Source organism: Lepidochelys olivacea, assembly GCF_965140295.1.
Source record: "Lepidochelys olivacea isolate rLepOli2 genome assembly, chromosome: 7".
Lineage (NCBI taxonomy): Eukaryota > Metazoa > Chordata > Testudines > Cheloniidae > Lepidochelys > Lepidochelys olivacea.
The window spans coordinates 69400457-69425931 of record NC_140417.1 but is presented as its reverse complement, the minus strand read 5'-3'; the positions used below and the strand labels follow the sequence as shown (position 1 = coordinate 69425931).

Below are 25475 nucleotides of genomic sequence, written 5' to 3'. Positions count from 1 at the left end.
TCGTTTAGCTTTTCACTATGGTTATTTCTACTTTCTAGGTTGGTTTCAAATTACATGGTTCCTCTTTAATTTATTAATCTGCTGAGTTCAGTGATTGATCTTTCCACAAGAAGTGATACCTTGTGAAAATCAATAAGATCCGTGAGTGTCGCATGCCGGTTGGGATCCACGCCCAAGAAACTGTAGAAATCCCCCGAAGCATCCACCAAAAAGTGTTTGAACCCACTCTGTTGGCGATAAGACAAGGCGTAGCCCCAGATTTTCTCACTGACCCGCACCAGGAATGCTCCTTCAGACTTGTTCATTAGCAGCTCTTCTGCCTCCTGGCGGCTAATAATACCTGCCAAGAAGAAAGAGGCCACAGTCATCACATAATGGGCCCTGAAGAACATAGTAATTAAAATGAAATAGATGTGCATTAAAGGGGGAGATGAAGCTGAAACGGGCAAGGCCTCTCAAGTGTTCAAGCACTTACAGTGGAATGTGATTGTGCTAGGAGGTTACAGCTCAGGGGACTCAGTAATTATTACCTGTCTTTGATGGAATTCTGCATGCTTAATTTGTTACTTATGTGATTATTAATCATTATTTCCACCTGTTTTACCACATCCCCACTGTCCTCACAGTTCTCCTAAAGATGTGCACAAATACAACCCCTAGAGAAATGAATTAAATAGAAAAGGTCATTTAGTCTCCGGATTCAGTATCTACATTCTAAGCCACTGAAAGAAAGGCAATATCAGAATAGATAGAGCACCAGAATGTCCAGGGGTTGCAGTTTCTGTATCATGGGTACTCAGGGGCTATTGGCCATTATAATTATACTTTTCGTCAGGTAATATAGTACCTCTGATCTGATCATCTCAAAATGTTTTGCAGTTAATAATTAAGGCAATCTTCAATCTAGCAGAGAAAGGTATAATGTGATCCAGTGGCTGGAAGTTGAAGCTAGACAAATTCAGACTGGAAATAAGGTGTAAATTTTTAACAGTGAGAGTAATTAACCATTGGAACAATTTACCCAGGGTCATAGTGGATTGTCCACCACTGACCATTTTTAAATCAAGATGGGAGGTTCTTCTAAAAAATCTGCTTTAGAAATTATTTGGGGGAAGTTCTATGGCCTGTGTTATATAGGAGGTCAGACTGGATTATCACAATGGCCCCTTCTTGTCTTGGAATCTCTGACTGTACAAAACACCACTTCCAGACTCCTGAAGGGTTGCAATGCCCTTCAGGAGACAGGGAGAAAGATTGTGTCCCCGGAGATGCAATCTCCCTGGGGCTGCTTGGTATGCATGAGAGTTACACGCTGCACCATTCAGTAGCATTATGCAGACTGCTCAACTTTATGTGGTGGCTCATTCCAAAGGCCAATATGGAGAGGAATGAGGTTATATCTTTGTCTTCTCCCCCTCCCTTATTGAGCAACTGGCTCACAGCTAGGAGAAGTTTCTTTGCTAGCTAATGACCACTAACTTACTTAGCAGATTCAAGAAAGATCAAAGCTTGGATTTTCAAAACCATTTGGGGGATCAGATTAAAGTTAATGGAAAATAAAAAGTGTCCAAATCTCCCTGGTAGCTTTGAAAATCTCACCCCAAACGAGGAAGTTCTGGAAATATTTTGTTTCTTTTAGTTTAGAAAGACCTTAACTTTCTTTAGAGGACAAGAGTCATATGTTATCTCAATCAGGGACCCAAAATTGACATTGTTGAGAGTTCTGAATGTAGACAGAGAGTAATATAGAACCCTAAAATACCCAATGAAAGGTACAGTCAGAAACATCCACATAACTGGGCTATGCCCTGTCGTAATAACTGGGCCTACAAATTTACTCTAATTGTGAGCTCAACTATGAAAAGTTGAATGAAGGCTCATAAACTGTCATAATAACCTATAATAAATGTTGATGAGAAAAGGTGCAAAAAGGAGACAGAAAGACTGAGTTAGTCCAACCAAAACTCAAGGATTGTGTTAAGAATATGCCTGGTAAACAAGAGAAGTGTGGGATCAGAAATTAGTGAACCAAAATTGATGTGTTGGTAATCAGGCCTAATTGGTGCACAAAATAATAAGAGGATGGGCTATGCCCCCCATCACTCCCTTTGAGGTACCTCAAAGAGAGACTCTTTTGGGAAAATCTAATGGAGTGTGATGCTGGCTGACTGAAAAGTGAGAGGAGGGGAAAAAGCGAGCTTCACCTTCACGACTTCCAGCCCTACCATCTCCTGGGACTCTAGACCTTCCTCATTCTAATCTTGAAAGATTTTCTGACCAGAGAGAGGCAGCCAAATGGCATTGCCACTTCCACCAGCTTTGGCTAGATCCCAAATGCCACCTGGGATGTGAGACTTCATCCCCATACTTCACCCCAGGCATCCTTTTCCTTCCCTGACTTATTTCTTCTCTTTCCTATCTCTCTTCTTTTTCCTTCTGTCTTACAAGTCTGTCTTAGCAGTTCAAGATTGCATATTTTGCAACACTGCTTGATCCTGGGATCAGAGAGAGCAACTCAATGAAATGCCCTAAACTGCCCGATGGTGGCATGAATTTGCCAGGTCTCAGAGTGGCTAATAAGACCAAGTGCCATGCCTGTGTGTTTTCCAGCAGTGAGATTGCAAGTAAGAGTCAACACCAGAGACAGAACCTGCATTTTTTTAAATCTTTGCTGTTCTTTTCTTCCCCCTTTTTGTGTACATATGTCTGGTTTTGTCTTCTAGAAAACAGGATCAGATTTTAACAACAGCTCCAGCCCATCTCTACTAACTTCTCTTGTTTTTTTTAAATCAATTCTGGATAAGCATATGACAAAAGTAGTAAATTAATGTTCGTAGATAGTGCAACTCACTTCTTTGCAAATAGTATTCTAAACTTGCTCTAATCAACATATGATAAGTCTATCAAATTATAGTCTATAGCTATGGCTACATTATGAGCTATGGGCATGATGCCAAATCATGGAGACATACTTGTGCTAATTTTCATCAACCTACAATGTACTTGGGGTAGAACAGAGAGTAGCAGCACAGGCCAGCCATGCCGAATACATGCCCACAGGATTCAGCCAAGTTTTTACTTGGCAGAGCTAACCCATTCTGCAACTCGCCTCTGCTTGAGCTACGTTGGCTACACCACTTCTTTTGGCACACTATTGTAAGGACCAAGGTGTAGGCAGTTAAGTCTAGTGGTCAAATCCTGAGTCAGGATTCCAGCCAAGAGTTGAATCCCAAGTCAGGAGTCAAGCCAGGGGCCAAGTTTGAGTCAGGGATAAGGTGGAGGAGCAGGGATCTGGAGCAGGGCAGGAAAGCAGGAACCTGGAGTGGAGGAGGATCTGGGATAAGGAGGGTAGGAACGAGCTGGAAGGCAGGAAGACAAAGCACAGGATTCAGGGGACTAAGTGACAGCCAAGCAGGAATCCACCTACATGCTCAGATGACTTCCTTTGACTCTTTCTGGGCTTAAGTAGTACATCCAAGACAGTCGGTAGGGCCAGACATCTCCCCCAGTAAGGAGCTTTGTAGGAGCATTAGGTGAGCTAGAGCTCTTCTAGTTCTCTTCTCCACGGGTTACAGGGAGCTACTAGGTGGTGGCCACAGTCCGAGCACTGCCTGGGGCGCTATGGGCGCAGGTTCAAGACCGAACTCTCACAGCTGGTATGATGAAAGCTAGCTCAAGTATGTCTACACAAGTTGGAAATCACTATGATGATTAGGCAGCCATGTCATACAATGCATTCGAATGGGTATAGTCCCAAGCTTACAGTTTAATGGGGATAAAAGATTCTGCATTTCTTTTACAGAATCCCACAAACACTTCGAGCACTCAATGGCATCCAATGGTTCAAATCCACACTTCTTGTGTAAATTTGTTATACTTTAGTGTATTAATAACTGTGATCTGAGGAACAAATTTCAATTTATGGTAGGTGAGAGTATACCTTCTGAAATCAAAGCAGAAGTGTCTCATGGTAGATTCCCTATATACACAGGCCCAGATTCGGCACTTAAGGAGAGGCAGTGCATGTAGGACCCTGAACTAAAAGAAGCGGTTAGAGGCAAAAAGGCATCCTTTAAAAATTGGACAACAAATCCTACTGAGGAAAATAGAAAGGAGCATAAACTCTGGCAAGTTAAGTGTAAAGGTATAATTAGGCAGGCCAAAACAGAATGTGAAGAACAACTAGCAAGAGACACAAAAACTAACAGCAAAAAAAAAATGTAAGTATGTCAGAAAGCAGGAAGTCTGCCAAACAATTACTGGATGACTGAGGTGCTAAAGGAGCACTCAAGGAAGATAAGGCTGTTGCAGAGAAGCTAAATAAATTCTTTGCATCCAGCTTCACTGCAGAGGATGTGAGGGAAGATTCCCAAACCTGAGCCACTCTTTTTTGGTGACAAATATGAGGAACTGTCTCAGACTGAGGTGTCATTAGAGAAGGTTTTGAAACAAATTGATAAACCGAACAGTAATAAGTCACTGGGATCAGACGGTATTCACCCAAGAGTTCTGCAGGAACTCAGATGTGAAATTGCAGAACTACTAACTGTGCTAAGTAACCTATTTCTTAAATCAGCCTCTGTACCAAATGACTGGAGGATAATTAATGTAACAGTGATTTTTTAAAAAGGCTCCAGAGGCAACCCTGGTAAATACAGGCCAGTAAGCCTAACTTCAGTACTAGGCAAACTGGTTGAAACTATAGTAAAGAATAGAATTATCAGGCACATCGGTGAGTAAAATTTGTTTGGGAAGAGTCACTATAGCTTGTGTAAAGGGAAATCATGCCTCACCAATCATTTAAAATTCTTTGAGGGGGGTCCACAAACATGTAGACAAGGGTAATCCAATGGATATAGTGTACTTGGACTTTCAGAAAACCTTTGACAAGGTCCATCACCATAGGCTCTTAAGCAAAGTAAGCTGTCATGTGATAAGAGGGCCTCCTCTCATGGATCAGTAATTGGTTAAAAGACAGGAAACGAAGGGTAGGAATAAATGGTCAGTTTTCACAGTGAAGAGAGGTGAATAGCAGCATCCCCCAAGGATCTGTATGGGCACCAGTGCTGTTCAACATATTCAAAAATGATCTGGAAAAAAGGGGTAAATAGTGAGGTGTCAAAGTTTGCAGATGATACAAAACTACAAGACAGTTAAGTCCAAAGCAGCCTATGAAGAGTTACAAAGAGATCTCACTAAACTGGGTGACTGGGCAACAAAATGGTAGATGAAATTCAATACTGATAAATGCAAAGTAATGCACATTGGAAAACACAATCCAAACTCTACATACAAAATGGTGAGGTCTAAATTAGCTGTTATCACTCAAAAGATTTTGGTGTCATTGTGGATAGTTCTCTGAAAACATCCACTCAAAGTGCTGTGACAGTCAAAAACACTAACAGAATGTTAGGAACCATTAGGAAGGCATAGATAAGACAGAAAATATCAAAATGATACTATATAAATCCATGGTATGCCCACACCTTAAATACTGCGTGCAGTTCTGGTTGCTCCATCTCAAAAAGATATATTAGAATTGGAAAATGTACAGAGAAGGGTATGGACCAGTTGCTATATGAGAAAATATTAAAAAGACTGAGATTGTTCAGCTTGGCAAAGAGACGACTAAGCAGGGGGACATGATAAAGGTCTAAAAAATCATGAATGGTGTGAAGAAAGTAAGTGTTATTTATGCCTTTGCATGACACAAGAACCAGAGGTCACCCAATTAAATTAATATGCAGCAGGTTTAAAACAAATAAAAGGGAGTACTTCTTCACACAACACACAGTCAACCTGTGAAACTCATTGCCAGGGGATGTTGTGAAGGTCAAAAGTATAACTGGGTTCAAAAAGGAATTAGATAAATTCACGGAGCATAGGTCTATCGAGGGCTATTGGCCAAGATGGTCAGGGATGCATTAGGGATGTCCCTAATGCTCTGACTGCCAGATACTGGGACTAGATGACAGGGGATGGATCACTTGGTAATTGCCCTGTTCTGTTCATTCCCTCTGAAGCATCTGGCATTGACCACTGTTAGAAGACAGGATATGGGGCAAGATAGACCATTGGTCTGACCCAGTATGGCCATTTTTATGTTCTTATGACTAAGACTCAGAAAACCTGGGATCTATTCCCAGCTCTCCCACCAACCTGCTGTGTGACCTTAGACAAGTCATTTCACCTCTTTTTTTCCTTCACCTTTTGCCTATTTAGATGGCATGCTCTTTGGGGGCAGGGACAATCTCTTCTTGTGTTGGTACTTTGCTTAACCCAATGGGGCCCCATTCTAAGTGGGCCTAGTAGACTTTACTCTAGTACGTCATAATAGTAAGCACATGTTTAAGTGCTTGGCTAAATGAGGACTACAATATGGGAACAGTAGCCTCCTTTCTGGAAAGCACTGTATTCTCTTATCACTAAACATGCAAACCAGGCAGACAAATGCATCTGTTTAGAAATGACATGCAAATGATCAGCCTAACAAGTCAATTAGTCCATTTCACAAAATCAAAAGAATGTTGTTAGGGAGGAAAAGAGAAGTGTTCAGATCTGAATTGTTAAAAATTACTCTCGTTGAACAGTTCAAAGGAAGAATAGTGCCACTATGGATCCATGTGACATATATTATGTGAAACTACATCATTAAATCCTAATATAAGATGCTATGTGCCAAGAATGACACAGAAACTAGTTCTGAAGTCAAACTACTTGTTGAGGCAAAGATCCAATCCTCAGTCATATTGCCCTAATTTGAATATAGAAACAAAAGATTTAATAGTGATTAGAGCCTGGTTCTCTTATAAACAACACTTACCTCTACTAGAAAATACACAGGTAAGGTACTCTTACAACAATCTCATAGTGCATATGTTGCATCTCCTTCCAAGGGCTGGCCTACTGATGGACAAAAGCCTACTTCTGCTACCACATAAAGGAGTTACTCCATTAATTCAAGTGGTCAAGGTCTGTGCTGAGATGCTACAATTCCCAGGTTTAAATCCTGCTGATGACACAAGTGTGTGGCAGGGGAGGTTGTGATTACACTCTTTCTTCTTATAGTGACAGAACTGTCCTGGGGCCCTTCTTGGGAGTAACAGGAAGTGTGCAATCCAATAGCTTTGCAGCAGGGGAATAAAAGAAGAGAAGGACATACATAATTTGGAGAACACTGAGCTGAGGATATTTCAGGGTCTGAATGACCATCACAATCAGGCATACACCACCAAACATGTTTAATCTCAGTTCATTTAATTCAAAATAATCTGTTCACCTGCTCCCAACTCCCACAGTTAAAACACTGCAGGCTTTCACACAACACTATCTTCTTTGCCAGAGCTTGCTTTTCTTCTCAGGCATCAGAGCTGGCTGGCAGGTTAGAAATGCTACATTGCTCATGGCCAAGTTGTTTTTGTTTTAATTCTCTTTTTTCCTAAAGATGGTGTAATAAATGATCAGCCAGCTGCATTCTTCACTTTCTCTCTCCTGATACTGTTAATGGCTCCTGGGAACATCATCTCCTTTTTTCCCTCTCCCCAATTTTATTTTATTTTTCTACAGTTCAGTTGTTCAGCGGGTGGTAATTAAAGCAATGAAAATTTCCCTCCACCCTTTCAAAATGTTATACTATTCTCATGGCAACAAAAAAAAGAGTGGCACCACTTGCTCTTGAGATGGCTGTTGAGAAATAAACAACATCTGTGAAAACCCTGCATGAACATTAAAATGATTGCAACTAAAGTCAAGAAACTTTGGTTTCCCAAGGCTCTGGTAAGAGGTGTAGACTCACCAATGCTTTTATTTGTGTTTATTACAATATTAATTAGAAATATTATCTGGAAAAGAAACCTCTGATGCTTTGAAAGTTATTTTCTTTCTCTCTTTCTCTCTAATTCCTGTTAATCTCTTTAAAAAAAATAGGACCAGACCCTCAACAGCACAGCTCCATTAACAGCAAGCTACTGCAAAGCTATGCTGATTTTATACCAGGGGAGGATGTAGCCTCTAGTATCAAAATCAGTAATAATTTCAAATAAGATCAGCTTTTTCCAATGAGATCATTTAAAATAACAACATTACTATTAAACTCAGGACTAGTTCATTCATTTTAACTCTTCAGGCAATGCAACACATAATGGTATACAGGGATATCAGCTCCTTACCAAACTGAATCTAGAGCAAACTCACTTAATCACCTCCATACATCTGCCACCTGCTATGTCAGTTAATAAGTGTCAGTGAATACATATGCTGCTGTCTGATGTGGTTCAGGCTGCATCAGAACTATTGGCCATGATCTTCAGTCCTCACTCCATCAGGAGTCCTACTAAAGAGAAAGGACTGCATGATTTTATCTAATACTTCTTGAATATGTAAAAACCCTATGAAGTGCAATATGGACAAATGGCTTGATTTTACACAGACATACAGGCACCCATAATTTATAGGTACAAATATCTGCATGGACACTTTAAACATTCTAGCACCTGAGTGCACAGAAGCGTTAAATATTTCTGTGCAACTGTCTATAGATGTAGGCTGAAAATTTGGTTTGAAAACTCTAGTTATCTCTAATGGTAGAAAAGCAAGTGATACATAATCATCTGATCCATTACTGATTAAGGACTGACTTTTTAAATGCAGTGGTCTATGTTGGTGTGATACTTCCAGTAATTTACAGAAGATAGAAGTATCTTAAAGATTTTCATTGTAATTTTGTCATTTTGAATGTTGCCTGTTATTTGAAAAGAAGAGAATTGTAATATTTAGAGTACACTGGAATCCTGTAACAACAGAAGGGCCCATTACAAATTTAGTGGGTACAGCTCAAAATCTTGACACAGCCACTGAGTTTCTAATGGCTCCCACTCGATAGTAATGAGAGGAATTATATGAAATACTATGGAGTAGGATTCCAATTGCATGCTGGAGGGTTTCCTTCCTTTTTTGCATAATTGTTTAAAATAGAGCAGATGTACTACATAAAGACATTTAATATAATATTAGAAAAGATATGAATTTAAACTAGAAAAGCCAAGAAATTTAAGCAGTAAAACAAGAGGATAAAGCAGTAAAGCAAGACTGGATGGTCTAAAACAACTGTTCTATCTTTAACTCTATGACTTTATCATCAATTTGTATCTTGACTACATTGCTGTGCAAATAGTGTGCACAGTGCATCTAATACACCATATGAACCACAACAGAGGCATAATGGCAACACATGAAAGACAGAGTGAGACTTATGAACATGTTGGCTGTCGTGTATTTGTAAACCTCTTATTGTATTGTTATTGTAATTTTTTAAAAAAATGTATAGCAAGAATTTGACTGGAATTAGAGGCACACTATTGCAGGGAGTTAACCAGAATTATTTTGCTTTTCAACGGTGTAATTTACAACAAAATATTAGACAGACTTGTGTGAGATCAGGCTGAACACAGCCAAAAAGTATTCAGGTGCATTCCTCAGAATAAAACTTATTTACTTTGCTGATGTTTGCCGCTCCTTTTTCATTAGCTTATCCACAAAGCTGTATTTGCTGCAAGTAAAAGTATCATGAATACTAGCATGAATAAATATTATTTAGAATATTCATGCTGGAAGTGCTTTCATGGCCATTATGAAAAGTTTTCTATTACTTGCACAATTGATTTGTTGAACTCACAGATAATGAATAGAAAATAGACTTTTCATAGAATCATAGAACTGGAAGGGACCTTGAGAGGTCATCTAGTTCAGTCCCCTGCACTCAAGGCAGGACTAAGTATTATCTGAACCATCCCTGACAGGTGTTTGTCCAACCTGATCTTTAAAATCCCCAGTGATGGAGATTCTACAACCTCCCTAGGTAATTTATTCCAGTGCTTAACCACTCTGACAGTTAGGAATTTTTTGGGTAGCCAACTCCCCTTGACTTTTCTTTCATTACATTCAATATAAAACGTACTTTATCTGAATCTAGGCCCCAATTTAGCCAGGCTAAACTAAGCACATTGTTTAGTTCTTACTGATATCTGCATGCAGTTAAAATGGAACATGTGGTCAAGTGCTTTGCTGAATCAAGGCCTAATTTCAAAGTATAAATCACATACCAAGAAACTGATTCAAAAAGGACTCAAAAGTGCAGCTCTTCTTTGAATTTGTGAGAAAACTGGAACTTTCAGTGTTGTTAAAAAAACTAAATTATTGTTTTGAACAGGGTTGCCAGGCGTCTGGTTTTCAATGGGAACACCCGGTTGAAAATGGACCCTGGCAGCTCTGGTCAGCACTGCTGACCGGGCCGTTAAGAGTCCAGTTGGCTGCCTGCAGCAGGGCAGGCAGGGTACCTGCCTGGCTCCGCGCGGCTTCCAGGAAGCGGCTGGCATGTCCCTCTGGCTCCTAGGTTGAGGAACGGCCATGGGGGATCCGTGCGCTGCCCCTGCCCTGAGAGCCAGCGCCACAGCTCCCATTATCCAGGAACCTTGGCCAATGGGAGCAGCCAGGGTGGTGCAGGCAGGCAGGGGCGATGTGCAGAGGCACCTGACTGCGCCTCCACCTAGGAGCCAGAGGGAGATTTTGCCACTTCTGGGAGCTGCCTGAGGTAAGCCCGCATGTCTCATCCTCTATCCCAGCCCGAGCCCCCTTCTGCATCCGAAACTCCCTCCCAGAGCCCGCACCCCCTCTCACATCCCAACCCCTTGCCCCAGCCCGGAGCCCCCTCCTGCACCCTGAACTCTTCATTTCTGGCCCCACCCCAGAGCCTGCACCCCTATCCCAGATTCCATACCTCCTCCCACACCCCAACCCCCTTCCCTAGCCTGGAACCCCCTCTTGCACTCTGAACCACTCATTTCTGGCCCCACTCTGGAGCCCACACTCCCAGCCCAGAGCCCATACTCCTCCCACACCCCAACTCCCAACCCCAGCCTAAAGCCTCCTCCCACACTCCAAACCCCTCGGTGCCAACTCCCAGCCCGAAGTCCCTTCCTGCACCCCAAACCGTTCATCTATAGCCCCCCCCCCCCCCCCAGAGCCCGCACTCCCAGATGGAGCCCTCCACCCACCTTGTCATCCCCTGTCCCAGCCCAGTGTAAATAAGAGGGAGCGAAGGTGGGGGGAGAGTGAGCGATGGAGGGAGGGGTGATGAAGTCAGTGGGGGCAGCACCTCAGAGAAGGGGCAGAGCTTGGCCTCAGGGAAGGGGTGGGGTGGGGGTGTTCAGTTTTCTGCAAATAGAAAGTTGGCAACCTTAGTTATGAATCATGTTTACCACAGAAGTGCCTGCAGGGGTCCATTGTGCTAGGCACTGTACAAACACACAGCGATAGACACAGAACTTACCTTACTCTCATTGGGAAAGTACCGCTTTCCCATGTATTCAAATGGAAGCTGCACATTCTGAGGCCCACACTACACCATCTGACTGGTGGGAAGCATCAGTAAGACGGCAACTTCCATTGGGAAACCATTTGATGTTCAAGAGGTAGTGATACTCTGACAAATATTTTTTTTAAAAGTTCTGAAAATCTATTTTCCAAGCTACACACACTTTGGCCTACCCAAAGCAAATAATTCAATTGAAGCCACTGCGGACTGGTGCAGATGCATTTGTAAGAACTTTATTTAGCAAGTATTCATGTTTTTATCTAAAGCATTATAAAAAATTGCTGCAGTTTTTCTTTAATTAATGTGAGGGTTGGAGAGGCTTCCCCTCCAGGAAGCAACACAACACAAAAAGCAAAGATAAAGGGGGAAAGCGCCCTATATTAATATTCAGAGCAACAGACTAATAGCCCTCTCCCTTTCATGAAGCTAAAAATGATAGAGTAATCAAATGCCAAAAAAAAATATAACCCTAATACATGGGAATATCATAAAAATCACCAGTGTATTTTAATATGCAACAGTAAAAGGGAAATACGATCCAGTACTTGAGTCTGCAGTGAGCGTTAAAAGGGAATACAAAATCGTAAAGCAAACTGTGATTGTATCAAAGTTAAAGCACTAAATTCTACCACCAGGTTAAAATGCAGCAATGGAAGAATGTAGTCATCACACCACAAAGTGTAAAGATTAAAAAATAACCCAATAAAACCTTTATCTGCTTAAACTCCCTTCTTTCTGTTCTGAGGCACTGTCAACATGTAAGCACCACACATTGTTTCCTCTTTGGATTAAACTAAAAGGTCTTCACAAAAATGGCACAAATATTCCCTCTCCCCAGGTTACCTGCAACCTATGTTGGAATTATGTGATCCATGTCTCCCAGGTTTGAGCCTTAGGTGTTCAAGGAGCTCCATACCTCCCAAGAGGAGAGGTCAGGCTGGATGAAGTTCCCTTTCTCGCTAGTTAGAATGACTGAAGTGCAATACTGCATGCAATGTCATACAGAAAATGCAAGAGCAGACAGATGTGCTGGAGGAGTTCAAAACCATGGAATGGAATGGGAAAAAAAATCAATACCTGGTTAGTACAATGAATAGTAGGAGTTGGGAAATCCCAATGGATATTTTTGAACCCAGAATGAAGGAGAGTGCACATTTTGGAGTAAAAAAGCAGTATAGGATAAACCTAAAGCTGCTGAGCCAGCATTTGCAAGTAATGCTCACAATTTGTAGGTCTCACAGCAAGGCAGAAGGGAATGGTGAAACAAATACTGAAATTGCCCAAGAGTTGGCATGAGCATTAATCTCCTGCATAACAAATATTTGTAGGGAAGGTGGTTAGTAGCCAGCTCCCCCAGCCAGAAACGTAAGAAATATGAAGGGAGAGGGAAGTGAAGGTTGCTGGATGACTGCTCTTTCTAGTGTGAGAATCATACCAACTGCCATTCTATGTTCCTATGAGGAAAAGCTTCCACAATATGAGACATTGAGGCCACACCAGAAGGTGCAGTGCTCCTCAATTTCACATATCAGGAGACTATGTCACTAAGTAGGCCCTTGGTTAGCTGATAGGAACTGTGTGTCCTTTCTGAGCAGAACTGTCTAGGAAGCATTTGTAGGATCCCAGCCTTAAAGTCTGCCACTCTATTATAACGGCAATATTTTTATTTTAAAACTTTTTTTTTTTACTGTGCACTATTTTTCTTGAATAGGTGAAAGAACAAATAGTGAAAGAAGAGATCAATATCACAGCGTATAAATAGTCATGGCTGGTAGATAACAATAGCTCTGCCTCTGCCATTGCAAAGTGGAAGCAATACAGAATGAAAAGCAAAGCAAAAGTAAATGAAATACAGGTGGTAATGGAAACAAAACTGCTGCAGCAGTTAACCATCAGTAGGTAATGCAGGCTGAACTCGCATAGGACTAGATTTTTCACCGATCTCTGCATGCCTATTTAGGCACCAAAATAAGTGGAAAGATTTTCAAAAATGCTTAGTACCCAGCATGCTGAGCTCTTTTCAAAATCTGGCCATAAGTGTAAAAATGGAAGCTACGGGCAGCTGAGTTCCTTTGAAAATCTGGTTTCAGGGTAGCAGCCGTGTTCGTCTGTATCCGCAAAAAGAACAGGAGTACTTGTGGCACCTTAGAGACTAACACATTTATTTGAGCATAAGCTTTCGTGAGCTACAGCTCACTTCATCGGATGAAGTGAGCTGTAGCTCACGAAAGCTTATGCTCAAATAAGTTTGTTAGTCTCTAAGGTGCCACAAGTACTCCTGTTCTTTTTGAAAATCTGGTCCCCTCAGGTTGAGACTGCTGAGCCCTTGAAAGCCTAGTCCTGGGTGCTTTCAAAAATCTGGCCCTGAGTCAATAATAAGTAGCAATGCCAGAGACTCTCCCATTGCTGGAACAAAGAAGGAACTTATAGTTGGTAACAAGCTGACAAAGGGAGTTACTGAAATGGAAATGGCAACAAAATCAAAACTCCCAGTTGTACAAAATAGCAATAAGAGAAACAAGTTTGGACATAGGTATCACTGGTGTACACCTAAGGGAATAGAACAATGACCCTTTCGTATTCTGCCACTCTTGTCTGTATACACAACGCTCATTAACAACAATTCTTCAGTTTACAGAGTTCATTTTGGGCAGCATTAGTACTGCAAAGTGGACTTATGCCGGCCAGACAGCCCCCTTGAGAACTCCCTCCTGCTCCAGCTCCATTACCCACTGCTGCTGTCTTGTCTGCTAGAGATCAGCATCAAGGGAAGAAGGGGAGCAGGGATGGTGGGGCAAAGCTTCATTTGTGCCCCATTCCGGGCTGAAGGAAGATAAAGCTGCCACCCTGTAAACTGTTCACCTGAAATTTTAACATAAACCTTGGCTGGACAGCACAGAATCAGGGTTTCATTATCAGCCCCCTGGCAGTCCTCACTCTGCACCGCAGCCTGGCTCTGTACATCACTGTATGGAGAACTAAGCCCAAGAGGAACAGTGTATGTCTAATGGTGAGTATCCCTCCAGACCAAGGTGGCACAGCACTGGGGAGCTTACATGGTGCATAGACCCTGTAATGAGCCTTTCTAGAGGGGAAAATTTCACCCAAGATAAGCAAATGGTATACAAATAGTACAATCCTGATTCTTATTTACACTAAGGTCCCTTTAGACCATTCGGGCAGTGTGAAGGGACCTTATTGTGAGAGAGAATCAGGCTCTGAAAAGACTTTTTATTCTGAATTCCCAAAGACTGAAATTCTTTAAAAATTGTCCAAATCCCATTAAAATTCATTGGGCACCTAACCCCCTTAGAGATATTTGGAAATCCCAGCCTAAATGACTACTGCAGCTAAATAATATATTTTCTATCAGGTTTAATGAGAATTAGGTGTGCTATGCCCCACATTGCTAGCATGGCACATAGTTAATTCCCTAGGCATGCTACTGGAAACATACCTCTTAACTGTCTCTTCAAAGTTCATTCTTTACCTCGACTACCAAATACTGTAAACCTCTTTATATTCACTGTCAAAATATTTAGACTATATTCACTAACAAGCAGTCAGCTCATAAAGGCACTTGCATTACTTATCTGAACACACTGCTGGTATAATGGAGCTATACATTTGTCTGTTACGGTCTTCTCAAAGTATACTGTAGATTGCCCCACTACCTCCCCCCTCAGTTCGGCTTTCAGACAGCATTACACCAGGATAGAAGGAAAGATCTCAAACTATTTCTACTTTATTACTCATTGCCTAAAAGTGAAATACAGGAGGCACAGACAAGATCTTTTGCTTTTTATGTCTCTCGATTTATCCCACATACATATTTCTCAAGTCTTCCACTGGCGATAGACCTCTTTGGTCTGAAATTCCTTCATTATGTCTTTGCTATTTCTCATTCATTTTTGTGTCTTTTCTCTTCTTATCTCAACAGCTTCTCAAAACTAGTTCTTTAAAGTAATTATTAAAGGAAATGTTAGCCTTCCCATTTTCAGTAGTTTCTCAAAGCTTTCAGAAATCACCCAGATTTACTATTGCATGCCCATTCCTTTTATTTACAATCAGATATGAGACATTACCAATGCTAACACACAGGAATGCATGGTTGAATATTGGTCTGGTCAAATGATTCACAGAAAATAATGTATCCAATGAACTTTGGCCTTTTTTAGGTCTGTGGATCATTCAAGAACCAATCCCAATTTGTAAATAAATAAGTAAATAAGTAATTTAGTAAATTAGTAAATATTCACTGAATAGTTTATGAACACAGATTCCAGCTTATGAGATGTTTGCAAACTGTATGTTTGCTATTTGAGGTGTGTGATTGGCTATCTAGGATACATGGTTAGTTTGTTTTTTCTGCCCTCTGGGATGACTGAAACTTTATAAATGGGAGTAAAAAAATAATGAACAGTGAATACTCTTGTTTATGTATGAATATTCTTGATCCCATGCAAATATGGGCATCTGTATGAATAACCACAATTTGCAAAAATGTATGCAGATAGAAACACATTCACAGCTATGGCTACAAACAGCATTAAAAAAAAAGGAACAAATATGCTTTGAGAAAACAGCTGTTCCATAATCCAATAAACAGTCTGCAAACACTATTTTTTTCAGGATATGACCAGTTCTCAATGTCTAGATAAAGAGTGAATTTGTGTTTGTATTATGTGTGGACAAGATATTCAACTATATGGAATAACTGCATATCTAACAGTACATAAACTAGATAGTAAATCCTTACTGTGTCTCCTGTGGCACTGAAATATGCATAAGGGATAAAGAATGCAACTATGAATAAAGCATTAGATCCAGATCCTCAGGTGGTGTGAACAGGCATAACCCAACTGAAATCAACTGTGCTACACTAACTGAGGATCTAGTCCTTAATCTTTTTCCTCCATGGGCTTCATTAAAATGTAGCTGCTAAAAATGACACCCAATTGTAGTTACGAGGTAAGGAGAAGCAAAATGAGTATCAGAATAACAACAATTAGTAATCACTGTGCTCCGATACTCAGTCAGAGAGTTCACTTTATGCCAGCCCAGACCCCTGACCACCAACCAACATGGGTAAAGTCATCTTTCATCGTCTCTTCAACAGCAAAGTCCAGCAATTTGCTCCTTCCACAGCTACCTTCCTGTGTTGATGTCTTCGTATTATTTTCAGTAGACATCTGTTGGGACAAGCCTGAATTTGTTTCTTCTGCTCTCCTCCTTGGGAAACTTATAGTGTCTCTCTAATGCAGCTTTAGAAGCAGTCATAGTACCTCCTCCTTAACATGGAAACAGGACAGGAGCTGCTTCTGACAGGAAAAAAACATGGGCCTCCAACACTTTTAAGTCATTGCTGGGAGTAAGGAACGACAATGGGGTGCAAAAATATTAATTTGTCTCCAAGTTTTGTGACATTTCTGATGTTTACATAATAAAATTTTATATATAAAAGGTTGAAAATGTATCAATGCATAAGGGTCCAATCTTCAGAAGGGCTGAGTACCCATACTTCCCAGTGCCTTCAACAGGAGTTTGGGATGTTCAGCACATCTGCAAACCAGATGCTAAATGACACCCCACATGTATGTCCGCTATTTTGCGACCTGAGATGGATAGGAATGCACCAGAGGACAAGTACAAATATTTGAAGAATCAGGAAGCTTTTCTAAGGATCGATCCTGGTCCACTAATCGGAAAGAAATATACCAGTTCTTGCACACTGATTTTTGGACACTCCTTTCTGTCTGAAAATGGTCTTTCAAGAAAGAGTTGAGTGGCCAAACCTTGCCCATTTCCTTTTAAGTTTAATGGTCATTATCCTCAGTCCATTCTCCAAACTAAATCATTTGTGTCCTTTACTGTGGGTTTTGCAGTCATCTGAGGAAAAGGGAAGAGAAATTCTCTCTCTCATTTGAATTTCTCAACTTATTATCTTGCATTTAAGTCCTCCTAATTTTGCTATTTTGGAAACTAGAGAGAAAAGCTGTCAGTATGTAAATGAAGTCTAAATTGAGGCAAAATAGGAGAAATCTGATCTCTCTGTGAAAGGCAAGAATGAGAAAGCAAAACCCCTCCTGGGAACTGTTTACTTTCTCATAACTCCAGCCACCATAAATTCTTTTCAGTCCTCCTGCATATGTTAGGCATGGCAAGTTCTGTGAGAAATCTCTTGGCAGGCTGAGTTTTCACTGAACCAGTTTCAAAAATCTTTTTTCCCCTCTCTGGTTTTGTATAAAAAGGTGTGGTAGGGTTCAGAATTGGTTAGACTTAATCTGTATGTGGCCCTCTCTATGACCCCCTTAGCACTGCATCTCCTAATGCTTGGCAAAGGGTAACTCCTCTGAGCCCAAAGCCAACAATGTACAGAGCTCTGAAAGTTGGTGTTGAGACCACTGAATCTGCAGAAATGGGGTTCCAGTGGACCTGACAACAAATAGCACAAGGAGCCATGACTGCTAGACCAATTCCTAGGCTGAGATAGATGCTGAAGGATTATGGAGAGAGACTGTTCTACAGCCACTCACCACAGTCCCTTAGTCAGAGGGATACATTTTCTCCTTCACCTGCTGGGCATATCATTCACATAGGGCCTTGACCCAACAAAGGTAAGCACATGCTTAACTTTAAGCATGTGAAGTCCTGTTGATTTAAAATTAAGCATCTGCTTAAGTGATTTGCAAGATTGGAGCCATAGAACACAATGTTCAAAGTCTGAGGGAGTTCAGACAAACTGTTTCAGCTCTTCATACATTTACATTAGATAAAGTAGACAAACAGTTATTGCTCAGTCAAATACAAATTCTGTAAGAGCATAGCATGGTGAACAGTCTGTACATGACAGATTAATTTTTTGGATTGGGTCAATTGAAACATTTTGTTTCAGTAATTTCAGTAGTTTTAATAATGTTCATAGTTTCCGTTTTGACATTTTTATATTTTAATCCTCATTTAGTATAAATTAACTAAAATTACTAAATGAAACTTTTCAAACATTTCAAAATGGCAAAATGTGAGTTTTTGACCATTTTAAAATCTGGTGTTGCTCAAACACTTTTTGAATTGGGAGATTAGTCAAAACTGACCTTCTCCTGTAAAGTTTTAGTTTAGATTACTCAGCAAATTTTGAAACCAACAGTAATTTTGAATTACTCACATCCCCTGGGTCAGATATCTGCACAATAGTTCACCAAAGGGTGGTATGTCAGGTCTCTACTGAGAGCCAATAGTCGACCAGTCGTCATAATTATTGCAAAATGTATGTACAGACACAGGCACCAACTTTCCAATGTGCCCAGGGGTGTCAACCCCCGGCTCTGCCCTCTGGCAGAGCTGTGCTGCTAGCCCAGTCTCTCTTCCCTGCTCTGGGTGCCTCCTAGCAGGGCTCAGAAGGAGCAGGAGGGTGCTGGTGCCTTTTCCATGCACATCCCCCACATCCACACTCAGCCTGACTCCCACCCGGGCAGAAATCTGGGGGGCCATGTGACCCTGCATGCCTCTTCCCCTCACACATTGCCTCTTAGAAGGGATCACAGCCAACCTGGTTGTAAAAATCTGCAAAGATTTTGGGTGAGCAATACTTGGTTAGACATGAAAGTATCTTGTTAATTTAAGTCTAGTATCTAGAATGTGTGCATTGATTTTATATGTAACCTTTTCTTTCCAGTTCTTCTTCTTGCTACAATTTGAATCTCTATGCTCTAACTAAACACATAGTTGATGTAACTATACACAAATTTAAGTTCTGTGAGTTAAGCAGAGCAATGAGCTGAGGTGTAACTGGTAAGCAGCGGCCTACCATTTCTTGGGAAACAGTGAATACTGCAAGTGTCCGGTGGACCAGGGGCTGGGCACTCCAAGGAGACACTCAGACAGCTCACAGGTTGCTGTATGCCTATCGCTAACCTGACAAATCTGTGTAGAACTAGAGGGGAATGTGTTTCCTGAGGCAAAATTCCTTGTTTGGGGAGCTGACCCACAGCAGGCACAGACAAGGTTTTCTCACGCTAAGGGCAGATGGTAACTAGGTGCCTCCCAGCCCTGGTACCCCCAGGAAGTATCACGGGGGACCCACCATTAACACTATTCCACCGGCCCAGTGCCCCTGCACCCTCCTCCCATCTCCTGCCCTCCAGCCCCTGTTCCCACATTCCCAGTCCTCTGCTGCCCCCATGCCCTCCCCAGCTTGGCCCAGCTCCTGAGCCTCCTTCTCCCCGCAGCCCTGCCCCCTCTTTCCCCAGGGCCAGGCCGTGACCACTACCAGGCTGCTGACTGTCTGCTTGCTGGGTCCTAACACTTGCTCTATACCGCTACTGGCTGGATCCCACTCCCCATGCCAATTCCTGCTGCCACAGGGAGTGAGAACATCTTACTGCACACCTCTATGGCTTGCCTCATTGTGCAATGAACTGGTCATTTTAAGGGGGGAAAAAATCAAAAGTGCCTAAGTGATTTAAGAGCCAAAGGTCTCTTTTAAAAAATGACTTAGGAACTCCTGTCCCACTTACTGTCAATGATGCTTCTGAGCTATTGGAAGTGGGATTTTGGCTCCTTTGGCACTTATGAAGTATGTACCCACATATCCTTAAGTTTTGGTGTTAGTGCTGCTCCACAGAATGCAATCTGGCTGCCTGTGCGGGTGTTTAAAACTACTGGAGCATTATGGGTGCTACTGTAGTTGTAATAATAATTTTTAGTGGACTTCTCAGATATTTTTCCACAGTCAATAGAAAGGGGAATTTTGTACAACTAATTCCACATAAGGTTGTCTAATTTCACTGAATTAACTGTATACACCTTTTGCTAAAATATTGTTTGTAATAGCTCACTTCTGCAAGCACTTTGCCGTGAATCACAGCCAGTATGCCTATGCTTCCTAAAGCAATAACACCACAAAAGAAACTATCTTGCCTCTTTCCATGGCTATTAACATACCACTGTCACAAAGATGTGCTAAATCACAGTACTGCCAGCACAGGATAACTTAAGACACATCTCACAGTGCCACAGTCACTGGAGGCCACTGTTTTCCTCAGAAAGAGGGGGGATGAGCAAACAATTCATAAAACATAATTAATTGAATTTAACTTTTTTTTCTGTCTGTGGAATATGTGTGAGCAGACTGAAGTTTTTGAATGCATTCATTATGCAAAATTATTCATGAATTTCTTCACAATATTTTATATACATATCACAGTGAACTATTTGTGAAACTATTCACACTTTTAAACTTGGATTGTTTTTAGTTTGTTAGATAAGTCACTTGATATCAATTCTGTTCTCTGATTAGATGCCATATGTAACTAACAAATCAAGAAGTATCCATCAGTGTTCTGCCTTCGCTTAATGCAAGTCCCAGTGACTTGATTCCACTTAAATCAATGGTGTTACATAAGTATAAAACCGACTGAAAAATTGGGCTCACTTAACCTTTTACAATAAGTAAAAAATAATAATGTCAAAACAGAAAAATCTATTGTAAAAATGTTTGCATACCCATATATATAATTAAGGATCTCAGAGGCAGAAGGTAAGTACTTTTGAAAGGCTCTCTTTATATTTAAAGCTTTCTGAAGTGTTGAAGCAAACAGGTATTTAAAGTGTGAGGACAGTTTGTATGTATAGTAAGTACAAGTCAGAAATACTTCACGAAAGTAAGAACATCTCTGGAAAGAAGCCTGGCACCCTCTACAGTATATTCTGCTGGGGCAGAAACATGCTTATACTCACTATACATGGGAGTTGTTTCACTGCAATTCGTGCTCCAAGTAAGTGAGGTCAAGCACCCAGGGTAGCAGTGGAGGAGGAGATAAGCAAAGGTTGGAAACATTAAACCATACAGAGCTGAGCATGAAATTTAGGGGCTAGCCTAACCAAAAGTAATTAAGGAAGGTGAATGCTACACAACAGAGAGATTCGTTTGCTGACATATTTAGAGCAATATGTAAAACAAGCCACCAATGTTGTGCTTCATTTCACAGCTCTTTGTTAAGTGAGAAAACAGCTACTAATCTAAAACATCCATGCCCTGTTGTGCACCCTGTGTTATTATATATGCCAGTAAAGATAATATCTCATTTGTGATGCAGCCTCATTACATTTTGTGTTCAGATGTCTGCAGCCTTGTTCAAATTAATTAAGCCGTACAGTGGAATGTCTGCCATTTTATTTCCAGATATTCTTATGCCTCAACCTTCCTGAAGAGATTTCTGTCAGTTTTGGCACAAACTTATTTTTATCAGCTTGCCATTTTTCCCTTTAGTGATCTACATACATACATCTAAACATCAAGCCTGCCTTTGAAAGTCAGTCCCAAAAGAAATACTTGCAAAACAACAGGTGCTTCAGCTTGACAAGAAACATAAGTCAAACAAAAATTCTGGCTATGAAGAGAAACTGTACCATTCAAATAAAGCAATATATTATACGAGCTCTAAAAATGCTGACAAGGCTTGACAAATACTTTACAAATGACGTAATCCTTATTAAAGTTCACTGGTTTAAAAATAAAATACTGATGTCTAAAAATGTCCATGATACAATTGTTTAATTTAAGTGTCAGATTTTGTCACTCAGTCACACTGAATTTATTGAGGCTACTCGAGGAGTAAGACACTATTCAAGCGTGAGTAAAAGTGGCCAAGCCTGCCTTTAAATCATTTTGATGTAATAAAAATGGAATATGCAGAAACATATGATGTATTGGTTCAATATTGACCTGTAAAATATTAATCACTACATTTTTGGATACTTGTGTGAGCACACAGGTAGTTAGGTAAGTAATTCATCTATTTGGATGGCTGCAAACACTGGCAATACAAACTCAGACCCTTATATAAATAATGTGCCCTGTCAAACTGGGAGGTACACAACAGGCACCAACAATGCAAGCTTACCCCATGCTAAACCTTATCCCACCACCATTATGCCTCAGCTCTGATATGAAGGAATCACTTCTAGAAATGAACATGTGGTTTAATTTCCAAGGAAATCCTCAATCTCTGTGCTGAGATTGCAATCAGTGGTATGAACTTTGGTAGAGGTAGCTGTTGTGATGTTGACGGTCAGGGGCTGATTCTCTATTGCTCTGTGCCTTGTGTAGTCATTTATCCCAGTGCAAAATGGGTGTAACACACTGCCATTCTAACTGTGTATTATATGCACTTTGCACAAGGCATGTGCAGGGCAATGGAGAATCAGGCCCTTGGCTTATAAAACTGGATAGAGACCACCAACTCACACAGGAGATTAAACAGCCTTCAAATGGAAAGGATAACTTTGAGAGACTTGTCATGTGATCTGGATCTAACATAGAAATGAACAGCTAAGATGTTCCAATATTAATCGTTAGTACAATCCCCCCCACCAATATAGCTTTAAATACTTATGAGACACCTCTTCCCCGCCAGACTCATTAAATGAGGAAAAAAATAATCACACTAATCTATATAATAGGAAGCCACTGGCAGATTTTGTCAAGCCAGAAAACAAGCAGCAAAATGAACAATAAAAAGAAATTTTAATCATCAGTTAATTGTACATGGAGCTAACTGATGCAGATCTTAACTATAAAAAAAAAAACCAAGAAAAAACAAACTGGTTCTACTTATACAATACATTTTATAAGGAGCTCCTGCCTTTGTCACGGAGCATCTCCAGGAACCATTCAATAAAATCAGGAATTAAAAACAACCCACTCAGTCAAGGCTGTGGGAGCAGTAGCATTGCACCTTCCAATATCCATCCCTTGGGACAGAAAAGCATTATGATTCTGTGTTGTAATGTCTATTTCTTGACACTGTGACACTGCATTGAAGCTTGATGGTGCCACATCCTTATTTACTGACCCAAGATCACTGGGAAGATATTGATACCACCTCATCACATATCAATACAACCTTCATTCATAAAAAGGCCCTGTCAGAGGGTAGCTGGCCTTCTGAAGGGGTCAGGGACCCACCCTACCTCTGACAGGCTCCATAAGGGGGAAATGAGGGTGTAATTTACGGGATAACAGCATATCTAAGAACATTTGATTGGAATTAAATTGACCCTTGCTAGAGATGCAAAAGAGAAAAAGGTAATGTGAGACACACCTTTTGGTCCTGCCAAAATTATGTAGCATTGGGACAGATTAGGAGATGCCATTGATAAAGTTCGGAATTTAAAAAACCTTTCAGGCCCCAAATTCTTCATAATAAACTCTGTAGCAGAAACAATACTTTATATATTCCTGTAACTAATAAAAGTTCTTACCATAAAGGCAATAATAATAATAATTTTAAGTTCTATATGAGAATCCGAAAGCACTTCACAAACACTAAGCCTCACTTCTCCACTGGGAAACAGAGAAGTATGGTTTTGCTCTATTTGAGGGCCCATAAGGGATATGAATCAAGGTCTGCTTATACATGAAATCAGAAATAAACTTCTAAGACATAACCTGTAATTAGTGACTAGCATACAGATATGTCAGAAACTTCTGTGAAGTACCATTTTGTACAAATCATACGGGATGGATTTATCAAAAGGCAATGCCATACAGGAAAGGTTTTGCAGTTTTACTAACTGAACTATACAGTATGTTCAGCGTCTTTTGTTTTCTCTTCTCTTCCCATCCCCCAGTGTATTATTTAGAATTGCTTTGTCTTCACCTCAGTATTGATTTGCCAGTCAAAACAAAGGAAATGCTTGAGAGAGATAAATTCACTAGTGCAATGATCTAAACGGTAATATTGCTGGTCCAGTGTTGGGCACTGAAATGTCTAAAGGTCAATTGGATAGCATGGTAGTAGGCAAAATATTTTATTACAGTCATTGACAAGTCACTAATTGACTAGAGAGGCTGATGTTATCCATTTTGTGTCCTTATTGCTTTGAGTTTATCTTGATTTGTACTGAATTGTACCTAAGTTGTTTTAAAAGAAAGTTACAATTTACTTGAAAATAATGAAATATAGGTCCAAATTCTCAGCTGCATCCAATCGGAGCTGGGCTCAGCAGCTAGGGGGAAGCCCCAAGTAACCAGTGGTAGCTTTCTGATTCTGTAATCCTTGCTACACCAGAGCTGGCTAAAATCAGAGCAGCTTGGGGGCTTACTTTAATCTATACCAGTTGGATAATAAGGGGAGGTCCATCACCGGGGGGCAACAGTAAGTTATACCTGCCCCCTGGCCCTGCCATTCTCCTAGGCCCCCACATCATAGCAGCCATCCTATGCTTATCAGGGAGAACTGGCTGCTTTCAGGCAGCCCAAAGAGTATGTCTATAATGCGATAAAAAACCTGTGACATTGAGTCTGAGAGCCAGAATCAGCCGGCTTGGGCTCATGGGGCTTGGGTGCAGGGCTATAAAATTGCCGTGTAGACATATGGGCTCAGGCTTGAGCCTGGGCTCTGGGACCCTTGGGCTCCAGCCAAGCCTGAACATCTACATTACAATTTTATAGCCCCATGAGCTTGAGTGAGCTGACCCAGGCACTGAGACTTGGTGCTGTGGGGTTTTTATCACAGTGCGGACACAGCCAGAGTGGCTAGGTTGCAGCAGAAGATCCAGCCCACAATTTATAGTTAAACTGGCACATGAAAGCAGAGGGAATCTGTTGAATAAGACACACAGCACAGTGACCGCTGGATGGCTAGCACAACTTGCACTGCACCCATCACAACTACTTGTGATTAAGTGGGAAGAAAACGCCATGTGTCAGCCATTAAAGGCAAAGATTTTATTCGAGCCACATCCTAGCTTGTCAAAAAGTGATGGCTTGGCAATGGCTGATGCACGTATTTCCAAACGTTAGAAATGAAATATCCTAACTGTGCTTTGCGGGAGGGAGTTATGATACAAGAGATTGTTTTAAAGAATCTAAAAGGTAAGCCATTTAACAGTAAGGATCTTCAAAGAAAAAATACACCCTCCCCCCCAAAATATACGCTTTATAAAGAAATGAATGTTTCCTGAAAGATGACAGACTTTACAATTACACAGACATGTCCATGGTGGACTTCAAAAACCGCCTAGGCTAATAATTTACATTGAACATCACATCTGAAAGATCATCAACAAACTGCCAGGATACCATCCCTTCTGCATACTC

At 40.9% G+C, this 25475-nt stretch overlaps 1 protein-coding gene across 1 annotated transcript in view; it reads right to left on the bottom strand.

Moving 5' to 3' along the window:
- Positions 1-25475, bottom strand: part of SH2D4B (SH2 domain containing 4B) — a gene marked incomplete at its 5' end in the record, with an annotated part of 106822 nt that overhangs the window by 3720 nt on the left and 77627 nt on the right. The window contains one exon of the mRNA XM_084634506.1: positions 120-340. Coding sequence (XP_084490632.1) covers positions 120-340 — 221 coding nt within the window. The remainder of the gene's footprint in view (positions 1-119; positions 341-25475) is intronic.